Below are 20,965 nucleotides of genomic sequence, written 5' to 3' on the forward strand. Positions count from 1 at the left end.
ATTACATTAAATTTTTGCAACCACCTCAAAAAAGTAGACAGACATGAAATATGTCATGAAATATCAAATATAAAAGAGAGGAGGGGAAATGAAAAGTTAAAATCAGAACAAGAGAATTTCTATCAAAAATAGACACAGTTTCCTTGTATGCACCTCTCAATAATACAACAATTCATAGTGTTATTTCAAGGTAGCGTCAATGCAAACACTCAAATGTTTATGTTTGCCATGAAGTTAGTAGAAATAAAGTTCCACCGAAAATATTAATTCAAATTGATTTCCATTCTTTCTTATAATTCCAGGGTGTCAATGCTATCCAGATACTTCTCAGTATACAATGAATACATAAAGAAGACTACTAAATGATAAACAGCTCTTTTGAGCAAGTATTGCAAGAAATTCACCTAACTAAAATAATAAATAATTAACTTCTCCAAGTCTCTTTTTGTCACAGATCTTAGCATATAACAGGCACTCAAAAACTACTTGCTGCATGATATCAGACTCAAAACATAAAACATATAGATATCAGGGTCTTACTGTAATCCGGTAGTCCGTAACTCTTCCGCCACATCCTTCACTAATTGAAGGGGGATCTTCTAGAATGGATCGAGAACTGCTAAGGACGTGCAAAAAAATCTCTCCTCCATGGCTACTAAGCATATGACTGATGACTTTGGAACCTGACTTTCGTGGTTGTTCCAATAAAACAGAACGACCTGTCAAAGGCAAGATCATGCTATCAGTAATGAAATTCAAATGGGCTCTTATTTTTCCCCTTTAAGACGTATGATAGATTTTGCATTTTATAGTTGATCATCATACTTTAACCAGCATTGCTAATTTAGGATATCTGTATTTCAAGTCTAAAAGGCTGAATTGTAGCCTTAGTTTCTCTTGGTTACTCCAAGCTTACATAGTTACACAGACAGTTTTCCAAAACAAGAATAGTGATTGCTGGTAGAATGTTGAGCTATATATTGTTCATTCAATTACAAGTTCATATGAAATTTTTCTCCGAAACATCAAGAAGTAAAGTGAGACAACTGTTGGATAACTCTCAGGTTATCAAAGCTCAAAACATTTGGGGCAGAAAGCACAGTCTCAATTCACTTCCACAATACCTCCTTATCAGCACTATCGTTAACTACTTTCACTGTCATATGACTCAATGTTGTTTCATCTGGACTTTACATAGTCTGATAATGAAATTATGCTTAACATAACAATGAAACTAACCTCATGATAAAAGCAGGCTGACTCTTTACATCAGTGGTTCCAAAACCTACTTGATCATAAGAATTACCAGAGGAGCTTTTAGAATTTAGATTTCATACATTGAATCTAATAATTTGTTTTTTTAAAAAGATTTTCACATAAAGAAACCACAGAGTTAAAGTCATAAGTGTAACTAACTTGAAAAGATATATGCACCCCCATGTTCATTTCAGCATTATTTACCATACCCAAGATATGGAAACAACCTAAGTGTGCATCGATGAATAAATGGATAAAGAAAACGTGGTATATATAGACAACGGAACATTATTCAGCCATAAAAAAGAAATGAAATCTTGCCATTTGTGACAACATGGATGGACCGTGAGGGCATTATGCTAAGTGAAATAAGTCAGACAGAGAAAGATAATACCATATGATCTTACTTATATGTGAAATCTAAAAAAACCCAAAAAACAAAAAACACCAACCTCATAGATACAGAGAACAGACTGGTGGTTGCCAGAGGTATGGGATGGGGGCGGGCAAAATGGGTGAAGGAAGTTAAAAGGTACAAACTTCCAGTTATAAAATAAATAAGTCATTGGATGTAATGTACAGCACAGCAACTATAGTTAATAATACTGTATTGCATGTTTGAAAGTTGCAAGAGAGTAGATCTTAAAAGTTCTCATCACAAAAAAAAAAAATTCTGTAACTGTATGGTGTTAGATGTTAACTAGACTTATTGTGGTGACCAATTCACAATATATACAAATACCAAATCATTATGCTGTAAATCTGAAATTAATGTAATGTCAATTATATCTCAATAAAAAATTCCATATGTGTACAAATCATATAATATTGAAAATATAACATTTATTATGATAAAGGCATAGTGTTCAAAGAGAAATAAGTTCACATATACTTTGTAATGTAAAATTCAATAGGTCAAGATAAGTGGTATATATTATTCCATCTTCCCAAAAAGTCAATTTAGACTATAAAGGTCACATTTTTAAAACAGAAAGACTTAAAAATACATTAAATAAAACTTATTAGATACACTAGTCTGAAAGGCATAAAGTCATCTTACTTTTAAGCATTAGTAAAACTGTTAAAGGGTATTTACAATTATGTAACTTTAAAACAGTTTTGGGAAATAAATGGTTAGATTGTACTGAAGAAAACAGCATTCTGGCATTCAGATTTTCACATATTCTCACTAATGATTTCACTTGTAATAATCTCCGTTAAAACAATTAAATGATGAAAGTTACCATTGAGAAGAAAATTAGTAAGGCAGGAGGAAGGCCTGCTGTTTACATCTACAGGTGAAATTCGGTAAGCGCCAGTGCAATAGTGTAACTCTGAAATAGAAGAAAACACTGATTTGAAAGAATATAAAGGAATATTCCCACAATCAAAAGAGAAAAAAAGAACTTGTTCCTTGAGCCTTTACAATAATGAAAAACAAAAATTCAAAGAGAAACAAATGAAAGATCTCTACATAATACTTTAAGAACTTTTGATGTGTTCTTTTCTCTTTCAATTATTTTTAAATACCTACCAATATTATTCGTCCTCGGTGTGCACCACTTTAATGTTATTGTCTCCTTAAATGAGCCTTCCCTACTGCTGCCGCCTAAGTGGGTGTCACCTTTAAAAACAAGTCAGAGAAACAGTGACATTACTAAATACATCACAAACTTCCAACTGTCTACTCAAGATTTCCAAAAGAATTTAAGCTCTATAACAGAAAACACCTCCAGGAGAACATCTTTTTTATCAAGTCTCCTAAAAAACTTTCAAAGAGAGTTTGGATATTAGCTATGATTAAAAGAAATACTTAATTTTCCTCCCAATTTCTCATTAACTAGGTTAATCCTTTCAGTCACTGCACTGAAAGTCAACAGCAAAAATTTTTTAAATTTCAAGAATCTACAACTGCTCCCCTCTGACACCATTAAATAAAAAAAAAAATGGTTAATTACTCAAAGAAAGCTTCAGGAATCTAAAAGGCACAACTAATTATACTGAATCCTAATAAATTTATTAGAAGAAACATAAAACAAGGGACAAACTAAATATATAAGATCTAAGAGTGAACATTTTTTGCCTTAATGGAGTCTACAGTCATCAGATGATAATAAAATAACAACAATCAAATGCAAAACTATAAAGTTGACAAAGCTTTGAAGGAAATGAATACAGTGCTATAAACAGCTATATGAAGAGATGACCTATTCCAAGACAACAGGGAAGGATTCTTTGAGAAATGAAAACTAGTCTGAGTTTGAAGAGGATAAGCAGAAATTAACCAAAGAAGTGAAGGAAGAGTATTCAGGCAAAGGAAAGAGCAGATGCCAAGATCCTGTGGCAGGAGGGCATGAAGAGTTTCAGGTCTGTGTGGCTGAAACACAGAGAGGAGAGGAATACGTTGTGAGATGAGAATGGAAAGGAGGAGGGGCAAAACAAGGCAGAGCCTGGTAAGACATTTAAACAGTTTTGTCTTTATCCTAAGGGCAGCAGAAAAGCATTAGAGGGTTTTAAGATAAGGGGAACAGGGTCAGGACTAGCATTCTCAAAGCTATTCTAGCTGGCAGGTCAGGAGTGAATACAGACAGATCATTTAGGAGGCTACCATGGGATAACAGGTAAGAAAATAATAGGCTAAATTAGGGAGAAGGTAATGGTGGTACAGATGTGGATGTAAGTGAGAGATACTTAGTAGATAAAAATCAAGAAAATGTGACGATAGGGGCCGGCCCCATGGCCAAGTGGTTAAGTTCGTGCGCCTTGCTTTGGCAGCCCGGGGTTTCGCTGATTTGGATCCTGGGCGCGGACACAGCACCGCTCGTCAGGCCATGCTGAGGTGGCGTCCCACATGCCACAGCTAGAAGGATCCACAACTAGAATATACAACTATATATTGGGGGGATTTGGGGAGTAAAAGCAGAAAAAAAAAAAAGAAGATTGGCAACAGTCATTAGTTCAGGTGCCAATCTTTAAAAAAGAAAAAAAAATGCGACAATGGTTTAGATATGAGGAATGAGAGAGAGGTCTCAAAGATGACTCTGAAGTTCCTGTCTTACATAACTGGGTAGATAACAGGGTCATGCACCAAGAGAGGGAACATGAGAAGACAAGTTCAGGGGCAAAGTCTCTAAGTTGTTTTGGGTATGCTGAGTTTTAGGTGCTTGGGAGACATCTAATAGATTTAATTAGGCAGTAGAATATAGAGATCTGGAACTTAGAGAAGATATCTGGGCTGAAGAGGAAGGCTACTCACAAAATCCAGCTCTAATGTCACCTCCTCTGCAAAGCTTCCCTATGCAACCCACTGGGTTCCCACCGCACTGTTCCTGTTGCTATCACAGCATTTTCACAGTGTCCATGTGTCATACATAAACCAGAGATCAAACTAACAACTATTCTAGAAAAATATTTTGTATTACAAAGATATTTTTCAACATTTTCTCAAAGTCTAAAAAATAAATATTTTAAAAGTTGATATTACCTCACAGGTTTTTAGTAATTTCCACATATTGTATTTTCAAAAATAAACTCTATTCTTTTGTAAAACATTAATATATCCATTATCTTAATAGTTTTTCTCTTAGAAATTCATATTAGCTTAATTCCAAGATTCCTTACACATGTAACAAATGTTATGCTTGGCTCATGGTATTAACACTTTAGAAAAGAGCATATAACATGATCAAAGTCAACCATGTAATTCTCTGTTAGCATCAATTTACATAGAAAACATTCTAAAGAACTTAACCACATGTCAAAACTCAAAGGCAATTTCATTGAATTTTAGGAATGGAGGAAATATTATGGTTCATCTAATCCAGCATCCTTAATTTATAAGTGTGCCAAGTCTAGAAACACGGTGCACTAGCTGGTGGCAACGCTTTAGCTCAAACTCTTTAATTCCTGACTCCAGAGTCTCTTCCCCTGAACCACGCTGATACAGTTCCAGAAATCATGGTTTTGGAGATGAAATCTACTAATTCAAGTAAGTTTTAGAGGAAAAAACCTAACCTTTAAAACAACTGACTTTTATTCAGGCAAGGTATAAGTCTATCACCCTTTCAAGTCAGTTCCTCTTCTTCTCCCTTTCCCCAAGGTGGTTTGCCTGCAAAAGGGAAACTATGACATGACCGTGTATGACATGACCGCAATGATTATCACTCTCAATACTTATTCCATTAGCCTAATCTTTCCCAAAGTAAATTCTACAGAACACTCTAGTTCCATGGCCATTAACTGGTGATACTGTCAGATAAGTTTGGAAAGGGCTGAACTAAATTCAATCAGATTTATTTACTGACAACCGTCTCAAAGTTGTTAGTATGCTTTCATATGTTGGATCTTACAAAAGAATACTTTCCAATGTCTTTTACTTACCACTTTTCAGAAAATCTACGTGTGCATCTTTGTGATGAAGTAACTCCACATCATAATTGGCAGATGTGTTAGCATGTTGTTCTTCCTTAAAGCAAAATTTAAAATAACTTGGATTTATTTTCAAAATAATAGATCACATACACTCAACAATAAGTAGCTATAATGGGACAGTTTGCTCAGTAATTGATCTATTTAAAGATGCAATAGTTTTCCACAACAATATGACCTCTATTAAAAAACTACTGGCTATATACAGGTAATAAAGTAGTTAATGATTTTTCTTATATTATGTCAGAATTAACATAGATGATTAACCTAGAAATTTTACAAATTATTTTTACTCTGAATGCATTATCTTTCCAATATTTTATATACACAAATATAATTGAAATAGTTTATATAAACTGAAAGTGAAATAGTTGTTTAAAGGAGGAAATAGCATCTTTAAATACCCACAGTACATTAGCAAACACCAATTACATAAAATAACAAATACAGACTCATAAACAAGTTTAGTAACTTGTTTTCACCAATAGTAAACAGGAGCTTCAATATGATGTATTTACCAAAAAAAGACAAAGATTGAAAAAGAGAGTCACACCAGTAGCACACAAATATGGTCAAATTTAAAAAGCAACGTATCAGTCATCCTCAGAGTATTTTTCATATAACTCATGAAATGACACATATTAAAGTACATCTATAATGCTATTTTATTTGTTAATTGCTTCAGCATCCAAACCATTCTATTAGGTAAGGCTACAATTTTTCTGAAAGAGCCAGCTAATGGTATAAGGAAGAAATCAATAATGAAAAGATTCTATTTCTCATACAACTTAGTGTTCATCATATGGTGGCAAAAAAATGAAATTGGACCTATAAGAAAGTCAATTTGAATTTTTAGATATAGTAGCTACTTTATATTTGTAAACATAATAAATAAAATTAAATTCAATTCCACTCAATGAAAATTCATTTAAAACTTACTATGAGCCAAATATCATGCGAATCCTAAACAACTTAATGTTAATATAATGACAATGAACAGGTAACAATCAACTCCTAAGAAAATCCATTAGTAAAATCAGAAGACTCACATGGATGGTTTTTAGCTAGAGTATTAAATTTATTTATAACTATGAGCCATTTTTCCCTAGTTAGACCTATTAGCTACAAGCACCTTTATACTGGGTGGGAAAGAATAAAAATAATAGAAAATAAAAGATCCACCAGAATACACAAAGTAAGTAAAATCTAATAACACAATTGTCAGGAAAAGAATCACAGAAGAAGTAATCATTTAAGATAGAGATTATATTTTGATGAAAATAACGAGAACATAGTTAAAACCAAAAAAGCTGATATAGAGTGTTCTTATTAGAAAGAAAAATACAGCATTTTGTTCTGTGATCCTTTCTTGTTGCTTTTCAGTATTTACTGACCTGGTCAAAGACACTGAATGTGGGCTAGCAAAACAGAAAATATGATATGGGGAAAAAAAGTTAAGGTTCAATTAAAATAAACAATACATGTCAAATATTTAAAAAGAAAAGCAGAACTTTGAAAATAACAGGGAAAAACGCCTACCTTCATTGGAATATTTGTAATAGTAGTTGAAGCCAAGTCGAAATGCTGCTGTACTAAAATATTTAATTTGGTAGCAAGATGCCGTCCTGCACGAACACTATGAACTTCGCTGGTTAAAACAGGAGACAACTACAGAAAAGTATTAAAAAAAATAACCCACAAAACATTAATACTTTGTAACCTGGGGTTAAATATTTTACTTCAACAAATAAAAATTAAGTGTTTTTACTTTTTAGAATTTGGAAAAATAAAAAGGTCCATAAGTTAACCATGATCACTATTTTAGCAATAAATTTTCATGCATTCATTCATTCAACAGACAGGTAGTAAGCAGAACTTACTATATTATATGCCAGAAACTGTGTGAACTACTGGAGGATACAGCAGTGAACAAAGGCCCTGTCCTCTTGAAACCTGGAGTGGAGTAGTCTTTGATTTAAATATATATTTTACTTTATAATCTTTTACTTTTATTTATCTATATGCAAAACGGATTTGAAGTGGCCCAGAGAAATACTGTAGAAAAAATAACTCATCTTATGGAGAGGACAAACCCTTGCAGATAAAACTACTCATTCATTATAGGGGCCAGCCTGGTAGCAAAGTGGTTAAGTTCGCATGCTCCACTTTGATGGCCCAGGGTTTGTGGGTTCAGATCACGGGTGTGGACCTATATACTGCTCATCAACCAGTGCTGTGGCAGCATCCTACATGTAAAAGAGACGAAGATTGGCACAGATGTTAGCTCAGCAACAATCTTCCTCAAGCAAAAAGAGAAAGATTGGCAAAACATGTCAGCTCAGGGCCAATCTCTCACGAAAAAAACACAACAAACAAAAAACTACTTCTTATAAAGAATGTGGAAATCACCACAAACATTATATTTTGTCACCAATAAATGCGATAAGGCAGCCAAAAGTAATTTATAACAAGGTAACACACAATTTTACTCATTCCAGGGTAAAAATATTTATTGTAAATAAATTTTTTAGTTATCACAAAGTAAAGCCAACATATTGCCACATTATCAAAAGAGGTAGAAAAGAGTTAACAAAAAATGGGCTTATGCTGGAAACCACGCAAGACAATGAGATAATGACTTAAAAATACCACATAACTATAAAATATTCATAAACTAAGGTAATAACTTCACGTTTATATTAAATAAAGCTAAATGAAAAATGAGAGCATAAGAACATATACGTTTAACATAATTATATAAATACATATATCTACATTTCTAATCACAGACCAATGATGGAGAACATTATGTGATATAAATCCTTTCAACAATCAACAGACTCGTCTTTTCCTTTAAAATTGTTCACATTTATTTAAAAAGTAAAACCAAGGCTGGAAATTAGGTTTTTTCCCGCTCTGGAAGGGTGAAATTAATTTCTTTGTTATTGGAATATATTTTTGTTAAAGAGTGTATTGCTCTTCTAATGAGAAAAAAAGATTTTTACAGAATAAAAAGTCATTACAGCAGCTGAAATCTATTACAGTAATTGAAATTTTCGGAACAATACAAATTATGCATGGTTTTGCAACACATTTAATTAAAATAAATGTCAGCAGGAAAGTAAACAGAAAACACTAAATAAATCTACAATTATAACATAAAGAACCAATCTGGTGTTTCGCCATACAGGTTGTTTTGAAAGTTCTAAGTATTGTCTTGGCAGAAAATGTTGGTAATACGATCATTTTAATGCTAACCATTCATAAGCATTTACTATTAATAACTAACAATGATCTTTTCTTCCATTACTTCTGTACTTACCTCTTTTTTAGGACGATCAGATACAAGGCTGTCTTCACCAACTGGGTAGGTGTGGATCAAGACCAGCTCACACTTCTGAATCTGCATGAGACTTAAAGAGAAACTTTTCACTTAGAGTATAAGAATATATACTATGTAAAGAATCTAGGCAGGTGAACTACTAGAAATTTAGTATACTAAAGCACTGTATTGCTATTATACTCAGATACTACTGTTAACACAAAAGCTAGATATTTAGAAAGACCGTATAATTGCTGTACTTGCATGAACATTTAATAAATAATTTATATGAATTTAATTCAAATGCAAAAATGATAATCTTCTGTGTGTTTGAAGGCCAAAGGAAATTTTTTTTTTAAACAAGGCCTTTAATAATCTGAATGAGATGGCTGAACATGTATATCCTAGCCTTTTGTGTGTGTGTGTGAGGAAGACTGGCCCTGAGCTAACATTCATACCAATCTTCCTCTATTTTGTGTGGGATGCTGCCACAGCATGGCTTGCTGAGCGGTGCTAGGTCTGCACCTGAGATCTGAACCTGCAAACCCTGGGCCACTGAAGCAGAGCGCACGAACTCAACGACTATGCCACTGAGCTGGCCCCAGGGAAAATTCTTATAATTAGGTATAATTTTCAGTAGGTAATTGCCACAAAGAAAACGAATATATTGTGTCTCGGCTTCCCTTTTACTAATGTTTTTTAAGGACAAAATCAGGCAATACAAACCATTACCTATAATTAGTTATTTCAAAGAATACAGGATTTATAATGCTAAAACGTTTCCCTAACTCTTTATTTTGAAATTTCCAAACTGACAGAAAAGTTGAAAGAAAAGTACGATTCAATGAACACCCAAAAATCCTTAACCTAGATTCACTGTTAGCTATATCTGATTTCTCCATACATACCTAAATAGATGTATACTTTTTTTCACTAAGTCATTTGAGAATAAGTTGCAGAGGAAATGATACCTCATTCCTAAATACTTCAGCATGCTTCTCCTAGTGACGATATCCTACTCATTAACAATACCAGTACTCCACCTAAGAACATTAATAACAGCTCAACCTACTATAGACTCCACATTGCAACTGCCCCATACACGTCTTTAATAGCTTTTTTTCTTTTTAAAAAATTCCTACAATGCAATTAGTTGCTATGTTTTGATTTAGTACATGCTGAATAATGCCACCAAAAATTTACTCATTTTACAAATTTGCAACAGAGTAGGACAGTAAGCCAACAAAACAAATACACATTATAAATTTATATATTATTTTACCCTTCTGATCATCTTTCCTGTGAAAAAAAGGAAAATTTTAAAGTGAAAGGAAAAAGTTTCTGATCAAACATACATTTTTTTGACTAATTTGTAGGGCCAGTAGAGAATTCAAGGAAATGCTAGCGATTACTACTCAAATTACTGGAATAATTATAATGAAATACATAGGACTATAAAATGGAATATTTATTTCATTTACGGATTATACTCACTGATCTGAATTAGCAGCAAGCTTGTTATGCTCGTGAATTGTTTCCTGGACACAGTCCTCAAGCATTCGCACATGGCTATCACTACGGCATAAGGAAGATGTAACAAACTTAGAATAAACAGTAAGAGAAAAAAATAAACCCACCATTCAGCTGTAGTATCTTGTTACAGGCACTTAAAGTTACTTCAGCAAGGACTGTCTTTAGTGTGCTCGTTCATAATACCAAACAACCAGATGAAAAACTAGTGAGAAAAAAAGTCAAATTCACCTATATGGTGACAATCTAAAGAGTTTTCACTGAGATGAGTCTTTATTTTAGAATTGGATAAACACAGCTTCAATATTAGAGGGGCCACTTGCAATATGCTTAAATGCTAACATGCTGTTTCTGCTTTTTTAAATAAAAACCACAATAGGACATTAAAATTCCCTCAGTGAAAGAATTACTTTGATTAAGGTCTCACCTTTTTGCATTAGTAATGCAAATTATTCGTCCTCTATTTCCAACGCGTTCTGCATTCTCCATTAGCAGAGTACGAGCCTCATGTTGGTATTCTGTAATTTTACACAGGGTTTCCACTGCTGCAACGAGGCCATGCAGAATACTGCAGCATTCTGGATCTGCCCGTGGATTAGGAGGCCCAACAGCAGCCAATGCTGCCATTAGCTAAGTAAAAGGGAAAACAATTACGTTGACAAGAGCGTGCACAAGTCAGACGAAAGCATCACAAGAAAGAAAACTAAAGACTAATGTATCTTTTATGGACACAAATATCCTCAACAAAATACTAGCAAACCAAATCCAGCAACGTATAAAAGAATTATACACCATGACCAAGTGGGACTTATCCCAGGAATGCAAAGTTGATTAAAAAATCAATTAATGTAAATATTGTATGAAGAGAATAAAAAAAAAAACCACATGATCATCACCATAAACACATATAAAGCATTTGACAAAATCTGAGATCCTTTCATAATAAAACACCCAACAACCTAGAAATAGAAGGGAACTTCCCCAAGCAGATAAAAGGCATCTATGAAAAACCAACAGATAACATCATACTTAATGGTGAAGACTGGATGTGTTCCCTCTAAGATCAGAAATAGAAGAAGGATGCCCACGCTCACCACTTCTATTCGACACTGTACTGGAAGTTCTAGCCAGAGCAATTAGGACAGAAAAAGAAGTAAAAGGAATCTAGGTTGGAAAGGAAGAAGTAAAGCCATCTCTACATTGCAGACGACATGATCTTGCATGTAGAAAATCCTAAGAAATTCATTAAAAAACTGAGAGGGGCTGGCCCCATGGCATAGTGGTTAAGGTCAGCATGCTCCACTTTGGTGGCCTGGCTTCATGGGTTGGGATCCTGGGTGTGGACCTACACCACTCATCAGCCACGCTGTGGCTCCAACCCATATACAAACAGAAGATGACTGGCACAGATGTTAACTCAGGGGTAATCTTTCTCAAGCAAAAAAAAAAAAAAAGAAGGATATTGGCAACAGATGTTAATGCAGGGTGAATCTTCCTCAGGAAAAAAAAAATTAGAAATAATAAACAAGTTCGCAAGGTTGCAGGATACACAATCAATACACAAAAACCAATCATACTGCTATACACTTGGAATGAACAAACCAAAAATGAAATTAAGAAAACAATTTCATTTACAACAGCACCAAAAAGAATAATATACTTAGGAATAAATTTAACAAAAGAAATACCAGTCTTACACTCTGAGAACTACAAAATATTGTTGAAAGAAATTAAAGATATAAATGAATGGAAAACATCCCATGTCATGGTTCGGAAGACTTACTATCGTTAAAATGGCAATATTCCTCAAGTTGAACTACAGATTAAGCATGATACCTCAGAACCCCAGCTGACTTCTTTGAAGAAATTGACAAGCTGATTCTAAGATTCATATGGAATTGCAAGGAACCCAGAATAGCCAAAACAATCTTGAAAAGAACAAGGTAAGAGGGCTTTACTTTGTGTCTGCATAAGGATACTCTCGAAGAACCTGTCAAAAACTAACAGTGGTAGGGATAAACAGTGATGTGCTGGTAAACCAGCTCTCCAAAGAGGGAAAAAAGCTCTAATTTGTAGTTTGCCAATATCAATGCTTAAACACTCCCACTATGGCCGATTTCAAGCACTGACAGTGAAGTTGGCAGGAGATGCACACAGTCAGCTCTTGCAAGTTGCTATGAGCAGGCTCCAGCACCCCACTAACTGGTACAGGGGATGCGTGGGAAGCTTCAAAGTTTACCTTTTACTTACACACACACACATGCATGTGTGTACATATGTATACATGATGTATATATGTAAGTTTTATTTTTAAGTTACATGGGTATTACTTATTCACAAAAAGTAATCAAAAAAGAAAGATTACTGTGTATAAATGACTATGATAAAGTCCCTGGTAAACAGGAGAAGCTTAATAAAAAGGAGCTTTTTAGGGGAGGAGTGTTGTGGTCCTGGAGAAAGCAGAAGAAAGAACATGTAACTTTTGGAGTCAGACAAATATAGACTGAAATTGGGCTCTGCCTATAACACCGTGTGACCTGATCAATCTCTCCTGGCCCTTTTCCTCTAATCTAAAAGTGAAAACAATAATAGAACCCGGCCCACACCAGTCTGATACTTTCAAACTTCAGTTAACTTAGCCAACAAAAACAAGACCCAAACTCCTGAAGTCCGACAATTTTTCTGTAAGGAAATTTAAGATGTATAGGACAGAGTTATGTGCTACAATGGAAAGAACCCTGGACCCAGGTACATAAGTCGGACAACCTCTGACCCCTACGGGCCTCAGTTTCTTCACTTGCACAATGAAGGAGTTGAAGCAGAAGATGTCTACTATCCTTCCAGCCCAAACATTCTTCAACCAATCTACTTAACTGTTACTCATGGTTATTCACAATAATTTGGGAAAGGAGTGACATGGATAACTAAAGTTAAACATTAAATGGGTTAACATAGACAAAATTATACCTAATTTATACAAAATGTCAATCATTTTACATCATTTCAAACACCAGTGATTTGCTAGATAGTTGCCTTCACCACTGGAGTTTGCTCTTCTGTTCACGATCTAAAAGTAATGAGTGCGACATAATGTGCCTTCACCTTCAGAGAGCAGAGGGAAGTGGTAATTCTCTTATCATCAGTATACTTTCTATTATCAAATGCATACTTTTTACTGCACTGCAGAGGTGCAGTAAAGAAAATCTATACAAATTTGCACTTAGTTTTTTTCATACACAACTAGAGAGACTTCAGGCTTCTTTCACAGCACCTCTTGAAAGAAATAAAGCAGAATACATGCCATTTCAAAAAGACATTACAGAGGGAATATATGGAATGCTTAATATGATTTTTTCAAATAATGAAAGAAGAAAGAACATTCTGGAGTGATATAAATGCAAAGCCAAGCCAATAAAAGCCTACTCCTTGAGTTATCCAAAAGAATGAAAGGTTAGATATGTTTACATATTATAATATTAATCACGACATTTTAAGACTAAACGCTGTGATAAACACATTTTCTTTAGAAGTGTTCTATTTAAAATACGCTTGAATGGGATTATTTCCACTGAAGGGCATCCATTAACAGAAAAATTTTAACATGAAATAATTCAAATAATGTAGTATTTCACTAATGCCTGTCTTTCATGTTCATATTCATCAGTGAAGAACCTAGTAGACTGAGATCTTCTATCTAACTAAACCAAGGCAAAGAACATAACCTGCCACAGTCAGTATCCGTAGATAAATAATGTTCAAAAAGCATAAACTTGGATTGAGCATGGGTTTATTTCTGCTCCCTCCTAAAATTCCACTAAAACTGTAGTAAAGAAATTTAATTTTAAAAAGCATAAACCAAAGGGGGAAAAACCCATAAATGCATAAAGATGAAGAGAATAGAGGAGGTGACAACAGCAAAAAAAAGATGTCAAAAGAATGTATTAAAATGGATGGTGGAATGGTAATGGGCTTGGTTGGATGAAGAAAGCTGAAATCTAAGTGCCTACAGGGAGGAAAAAGGCAAGATGATATGTGCTTCAGCATCCGGAAGTTCAGGAACTGGAGGGATCACGTACCACACAAAGCAGGGATGAGGCAAGACCCTGAAAACTATGAATGACTTGAAGTCAGTATAAAGAGCAACTGGATTCCCAGACCTTACTCATACCCTACCCATGTAAGTGACTACCCCTCCTCAATGCCCCCAGATACAGAATCACATTCATCGGAGGAAGTGAGCTAGAAAGGTACCAAGCATGGATACCACAGAGCATAGTACAGTGTAAGGGTACGATAATGGACCAGTGCTGCCCAACAGAACTTTCCGTGATGATGGAAATGTTCTACATGTGCGCTATCCAATACAGTAGCCATTATGCACATGTGGCCTACTGATCGTCTGAAACATGGCTAATGCTACAGAGAAAGTGAATTTTTTTAATTGTATTTAATTTTAATTAATTTAAATTTAAATAGTAGCTATTTAATAGCTAACAGGAGCTACATATGGCTAGTAGCTACTACATCGGACAGCACAGTACTAGACTAAAACCAGAAAGACTGAGTCAAAGTCTGCCTACTGGATGGGGGAACCTACCCTCTCCCCTGGCTCCCAGAAGGCTGACAACCAAGTTTACAGCATCCTTAGAAGAGCGGAAGATCTTCTCTGGAGACCATGAACAGCACCAGAGAGATGATCTGTCCATTCTGACATCTGAAGGCCCCCCAGTGAAAGCAATTAGATTAAACCACAGTGAAGCCCAGTCAGCACTAGCTATTCCACAACAAGGAGATCCTCTAATCTGCTGTTTAGCGCCTTGCTTTTAATAAAGTTGCATGGCTAAATATCAATGGCATTTAAGAAAAGCCTCAACATGAAAAGAATTCTGAGAGCACCGCCCTCTGGTGTACTGGTTAAGTTCACACACCCTGCTTCTGGTGGCCCGGAGTTTGATGGTTCGAATCTTGGGTGCGGACCTAGGTACCGCTTATCAAGCCATGCTGTGGCAGGCGTCCCACATATAAAATAGAGGAAGATGGGCACAGATGTTAGCTCAGGGCCAATCTTCCTCAGCAAAAAGAGGAGGATTGGTGGCAGATGTTAGCTCAGGACTAATCCTCCTCAAAAAAAAAAGAAAGAAAAAAAACTTCAAATAAACTATTATTAATACCTTCAGATTAAAAATTACACCCATAAAACAAGAAAATGATATGACAAAATGGACATAATTAGAGCATAAGTAAGAGTTCTTGGAAATTAAAAATATGATCAAATAATAAATTGTGTATAAGGATTAAAAGAAAATAGGTAAAAGGCTTAGAAAGTAGAACAAGAAGAGGACCAGTGAGGGGCCGGCCTGGTGGCACGGTGGTTAAGTTCGCATGTTCTGCTTTGTTGGCCCAGGGTTCGCCGGTTTGGATCCCGGGTGCGGACATGGCACTGCTTGGAAAGCCATGCTGTGGTAGGCGTCCCACATATAAAGTAGAGGAAGATGGGCACGGATGTGAGCTCAGGGCTGGTCCTCCTCAGCAAAAAGAGGAGGATTGGCAGCAGATGTTAGCTCAGGGCTAATCTTCCTCAAAAAAAAAGAGGACCAATGAGAAAAAGAATAAGGAATTTAATTCAGTAGGTCCAACATCCCACTAAACGGGATTCCAGTAAGAAGCAGAACACAGAGATAAGAACATTACCAAAGAAACAATACAGGGAAATCTTCCTGAAAAATACAAGGCCTAGCTCAACCAACACCAAGGGACATCATGGAGAAATTTCAGACCATAAAGGGGGAAAGAAAAGATTCAAAAAGGTTTCAGAGAGAAATTATGAGGAAAAATGATATTAGACTTCTCAACAACACTAGAAGCTATAAAACAGTGGAAGAGCGTCCTCAGAATTTTGAGGAAAAAGTCGTTTCCAACTCGAAATTTCTATATCCCAGGCATTAATAAAGTGTAACGTAAGTTACAAGAATTCTGGAGGTAATACTCTACCAAAACAAGAGATTCCACAGAGAAAAAGAGGAAAAAAACTGGGATCTGAAAAATAGGGAGAGGTGAGGATGACAGCAGTGCGCTGGGCCCAGAAGCAGCCAGTTCAAAGGGAACAGAAGACTGTGCTCCGAGAAGTTTTGTAAAGGAAAAAAAAAATCAAACTACTAAATTTCTACTACATTCATGATTAAAATATTGAGAAGTTTTGTAGACACATGAGGAAAAGCAGCAACAGATAACACAGAAAACTATACAAATTAAGAAAAAAAGGAAACGATAAACTCTAGGAATAAACAAAAAGTTGTACGAGGAAGGAAATAAAATATAAGTCAAATTGTTACGCTGTACACCTTAAAACTTATACAGTGCTGTATGTCAATTATATTTCAATAAAACCTTAAAAAAAAAGAAAGGAAATAATCACATATACTACTTGGCTTAGCAGTGAGTAACACTTTATACAGACCTTATAATGCAAACACGGAATTTTGAATAAACCAAAAATTCCCATATAACAACACTGAGAAAATGAGGGAAGGGAAGAAGGAATATAAAAGGTAAATCCTCATTGACAATGATGATAAGTAAAGTTTAAATCGAGAGCTCTATAAATAGCAGTAAAAACATGTTATTTAGAAACACAGAAGTAAATACTAGGTGACCCAAAAAGTTGAAAGTCTGCTTCTAGGAAGTGGGGAAAGACTGGAATGGAGATAGCTCTTTTTCTTTTAGTATCAGTTGGTGTTTTAAAACTACGTACAAATACTATATTGATAAAAAAAATTTAACTATTTTTTAAGAAAGTATTACCACATTCAGATAATTTTTTAAAATGGCCACAGCTCAAAACCTAACCATACCTCCTGCAAATTTTGGTCTTCTTGAGTCCAAGAATTTAAAACATGTGCTCCGGAGTCACTCACAATGAAATTCACCTAATAGATTTTAAAGAAATAATTAGTATTCAACTCTAATTCCACTCAATCACATCATATTTAAAATAATATGCAGTCTCCAGCACTGATTTGAAGATTGACTCATTCATTCACTCATTTCATAGTTAGAGAATGCCTATTACATGCCAGCCACTATTCCTGGCACTGGGGATATGGGAACATAGCGATGAATAAAACAGTTCTGTTACTCACAATGTGGGGAAAGCCAGGAGTGGGGGATAGGGGGAAAACAGAGGGCAGTGCAGGGAAAATACAAATAAATAAGTGAACAAGATAACTTTAGAGAGTGATAAATGCTTTGAACAAGAAGTTGGTTAGCTACTTTAGGTTGAGAGGTCAAAGAAGGGCTCTCTACAGAAGTGGCACCTAAGGGGAACCCAAAATGGCTCAAAGAAACCAGCCATGGACAGAGCTGTACGTAGAGAATTCCAGGTACAGCAAACAGCAAATGCAAAGGCCTCTAAGTGTGAACCCTCAAAAGAGTGAAGGGCAGGGCAGGCAGAGGGGCAGGAGACAAACTCAGAGAAACAGGCAGCAGCCATACCACATAATCATTGAGAGCCAAAATGATTGATTTGGACTTCATTCTAAATTTTAAAGTAAAATGCAAACAAAAAAATACTACCAAGTAAGATGACATGCACAGCAAGGATATGTCAGAAAATATATCAAATGATGACTATGTTCCCTTTTGGGAGGAGGGTGAGATTATTTCTTTCCCCTGGACTACATGATCTAATCCATGATCTTTTTTCATAATATCTACGAAATACTAGTTTTGCTTCCCCAGCAAGCTTAATTAAGTAGCCTTCCTTCCTAAGGCCTATCTGACAGGGACATATTTTACTAGCCACCTCATTTACATTCTCTCACTGAAATCTTACAATCACCATAGGAAGTAGGTGTTACGCTTACACGGGAGGAAACTGAGGCTTTGAGAGATAAAGCAGTATGATCAAGGTCACACTGCTGGTAGCTTATGATGCCAAGATTTGAACCAAAGCCTGTGCCCTATATCACTACATTATCCTTCCTCTCATATACTTTCTTTTAACCCAACATAATGCACAATTTACAAAGGAACTACATTTTAATCTGGAACACATCTTTACGTATAACATTAGACTATGTTCAGCCTTACTGTTACTGCCCTGCCTGTGCCAGTCTAAGAATTGGTTAGGTTCCAGTCTAGGCTGCTCCAAATGAGAGACAAAGCAAATTATCCACTTGTGGCTAACCAAATGACTTTCTCAAAATAAACCAGTTGAGATTCTGAAACCTGAAGATAATTTGCATTCTTGAAATTTCTATCAATCTTCAATTTCTCTTCTTATTGATAAAAACAATTTCTGCTTAGCATTCTTAAGAGCAGTTCTTTCTGATATGGCCAAATCCTGCAGCAGTACAGCACACATTCAGTAAAACCATAAGCACTCAGCCTGCTTAGGTTCAAATTCTGGTTCTGCCTCTAACTAACTATGTGACTCAGGACAAGTTTCTTCTCTTTACCTCAGTCTCTGCATCTCCAACAGGGCAATAATAAATAAGGCTGATAGTCAGATGCTACAAACCAGTACATTCTGACAAACTGCTTAGAGCCGACAACCCTTCTGCTTAGGCTGGCAGCAGTTTTCAACGGTCAGTGCCTGTTGCATCTGGTTATTATATACTTTGAATTTTATCCCAGTAAATCATAGTCGCTACCTCATAGGATTTTTGTGAGAATTAAAAGAGTTAATAAATATGAAGCACTTTGGAACAGGCCTGGCACATATAAATGCTCCATAATTGTTAGTTGTTGTTATTGTTGCTGGCCCTAATTAAATACATATAACATATTAATCCCAAAAGAGAAGTCTATATACCATATTTTTAAAATAGCAAAGAGTTGCAAGTCAAATCTATAGTAAATTCACATATAAAAAATATAACAGGCAGTTAAGTACATCCCCCAAATCATGATTTTGCTTATACTTCGTACTCACCAGTTTTCTGAAAGGAAATATATCATACATTATTCTACAATATTCCATGGAAGATTCTACTGAGCAAGTCCACAATGATTTAGATATAGGGGCCAAAGGGATGATTCCTTGGGTTCTATTCTTCACCAGCATATCAAACTCAACATGCTGTCTGCATGATTCTGCCATGTAAGGGCAGTGATCCACAACGAATACTGTTTTATGAGATTCCGAAAAAATCTTCATTTTGTTTTACCCTGTAAGGGATAAAATATATTAGCCAAATGTCTTATACATAATATTTAATATCTTAAATTATTTCTAATTAATGTATCTTTTTTCACAAGAAGATTTGGTAGGGAACATGAATAACGAGTATTCAAAGAAATTTATCCAACAAAGAGCAAGATTTAATGAGGTCATTACCAGAAAGTAACTATCAATTCAAGGGATGAGCTACACCATATTAAACTGTCACTCCACCAACCACAGGCAAAATTACAGTCCACACATATTTTTTTGTTTTTTGAATGAACTGAAAATTGTCAGAAGAAAATATTTTTCCAAATAACTGTACTTGACTGGCTTACATAATAACAAATATAATAAACGACAAATACTCTTCAAATAAACTTTTGATGATCCTTTCTAATTGACATCAAACACATATAAACCCCCAAACTAACCCAAGTCAGATTTGGGCTTCCCTCCAAAAAGTCTCAAGACTTCTGAAAAAAAGGGGAGTGGGGAGGAAGGGAGAATTAACAGGAAAGAGGAGTGACAGCAAAAGTAAGGCCCAGAACAGAAGAAATATCTCCTAAGACAGCTACATATCAGGTCTTCCCATCAGGATAAGGACTTGAAATTCACACTCTCCCCCTTCCTTAGCTTCTGAAACACCATAGTAATTTATCACGTACAATAGAAAAACTTAGTTGCTACCGGCACACTGTTGGGGAGGAACAACTTTTAAAACTTTTTCTTATAGAAACTCCCTTGCTTCGCTAATAAAATCTTATCCAGAATAGACAATCCACATTCAAAAAGCACATGGTAAGCAGAGCAAAAGTGTTCATCAAAACGAACTGAATTTTTACGATCCAGCTATGTTCTTCTCCTGTTTTCAAATGCATTTCCCCTTCATGCAAAACTCTTGAGAAAACTAGACACACTGCTGGAGGGTGAGGGGTGGAAAGTACAAGGTGAGTGGATACGGAAGACCTCAGGATCGAGGTTCGCTTACTTTCGTGCCTGGTCCTGCAGTGAAAACGAACAGAGGCTATGGACCACAGCCACTCTGGAAAAGGCTGCTGGCTGGGTGGGAAGGGTCAGCGCACAATCAGGAATGTCTGGTACCAAAGACAGGGGGCTATGCTTTCCCCGCTCATCTCCTAGCACACCAGTCCTTCCCAGGCTTCCTAAATGCAGGAGCGCGCGCGCGTGCGCATGAACAGAAACACCCACACACTCAGACTTGCGCGTGCGCAAAGACTCTTCGACAGCCCCGCCAAGCTGCC

The 20,965-nt window shown here is 35.7% G+C and overlaps 1 protein-coding gene across 4 annotated transcripts in view; it reads right to left on the minus strand.

Annotated features, from left to right (window-relative positions):
* The window catches only part of INTS13 (integrator complex subunit 13), a 29,930-nt gene that overhangs the window by 8,687 nt on the left and 278 nt on the right, over window positions 1-20,965 (minus strand). Inside the window, exons 1-11 of one of the 4 annotated variants that reach the window (XM_008515831.2) lie at window positions 20,692-20,957; window positions 19,470-19,705; window positions 17,389-17,463; window positions 10,965-11,167; window positions 10,502-10,582; window positions 9,008-9,098; window positions 7,225-7,353; window positions 5,638-5,722; window positions 2,792-2,881; window positions 2,502-2,591; window positions 541-719 (exon numbers count right to left, since the gene is read on the minus strand). In XM_008515831.2, the coding sequence (XP_008514053.1) occupies window positions 541-719; window positions 2,502-2,591; window positions 2,792-2,881; window positions 5,638-5,722; window positions 7,225-7,353; window positions 9,008-9,098; window positions 10,502-10,582; window positions 10,965-11,167; window positions 17,389-17,463; window positions 19,470-19,694 (1,248 nt within the window). In that variant the 5' untranslated portion in view covers window positions 19,695-19,705; window positions 20,692-20,957. Of the gene's footprint in view, window positions 1-540; window positions 720-2,501; window positions 2,610-2,791; window positions 2,882-5,637; window positions 5,723-7,224; window positions 7,354-9,007; window positions 9,099-10,501; window positions 10,583-10,964; window positions 11,168-17,388; window positions 17,464-19,469; window positions 19,706-20,691; window positions 20,958-20,965 lie in introns of those variants that run through there. The other 3 variants (XM_008515830.2, XM_070620855.1, XM_070620854.1) reach the window with 3 other exon arrangements.

The sequence above is a fragment of the Equus przewalskii genome, chromosome 5 (genome assembly GCF_037783145.1).
Source record: "Equus przewalskii isolate Varuska chromosome 5, EquPr2, whole genome shotgun sequence".
NCBI classification, from domain to species: Eukaryota; Metazoa; Chordata; class Mammalia; order Perissodactyla; family Equidae; genus Equus; species Equus przewalskii.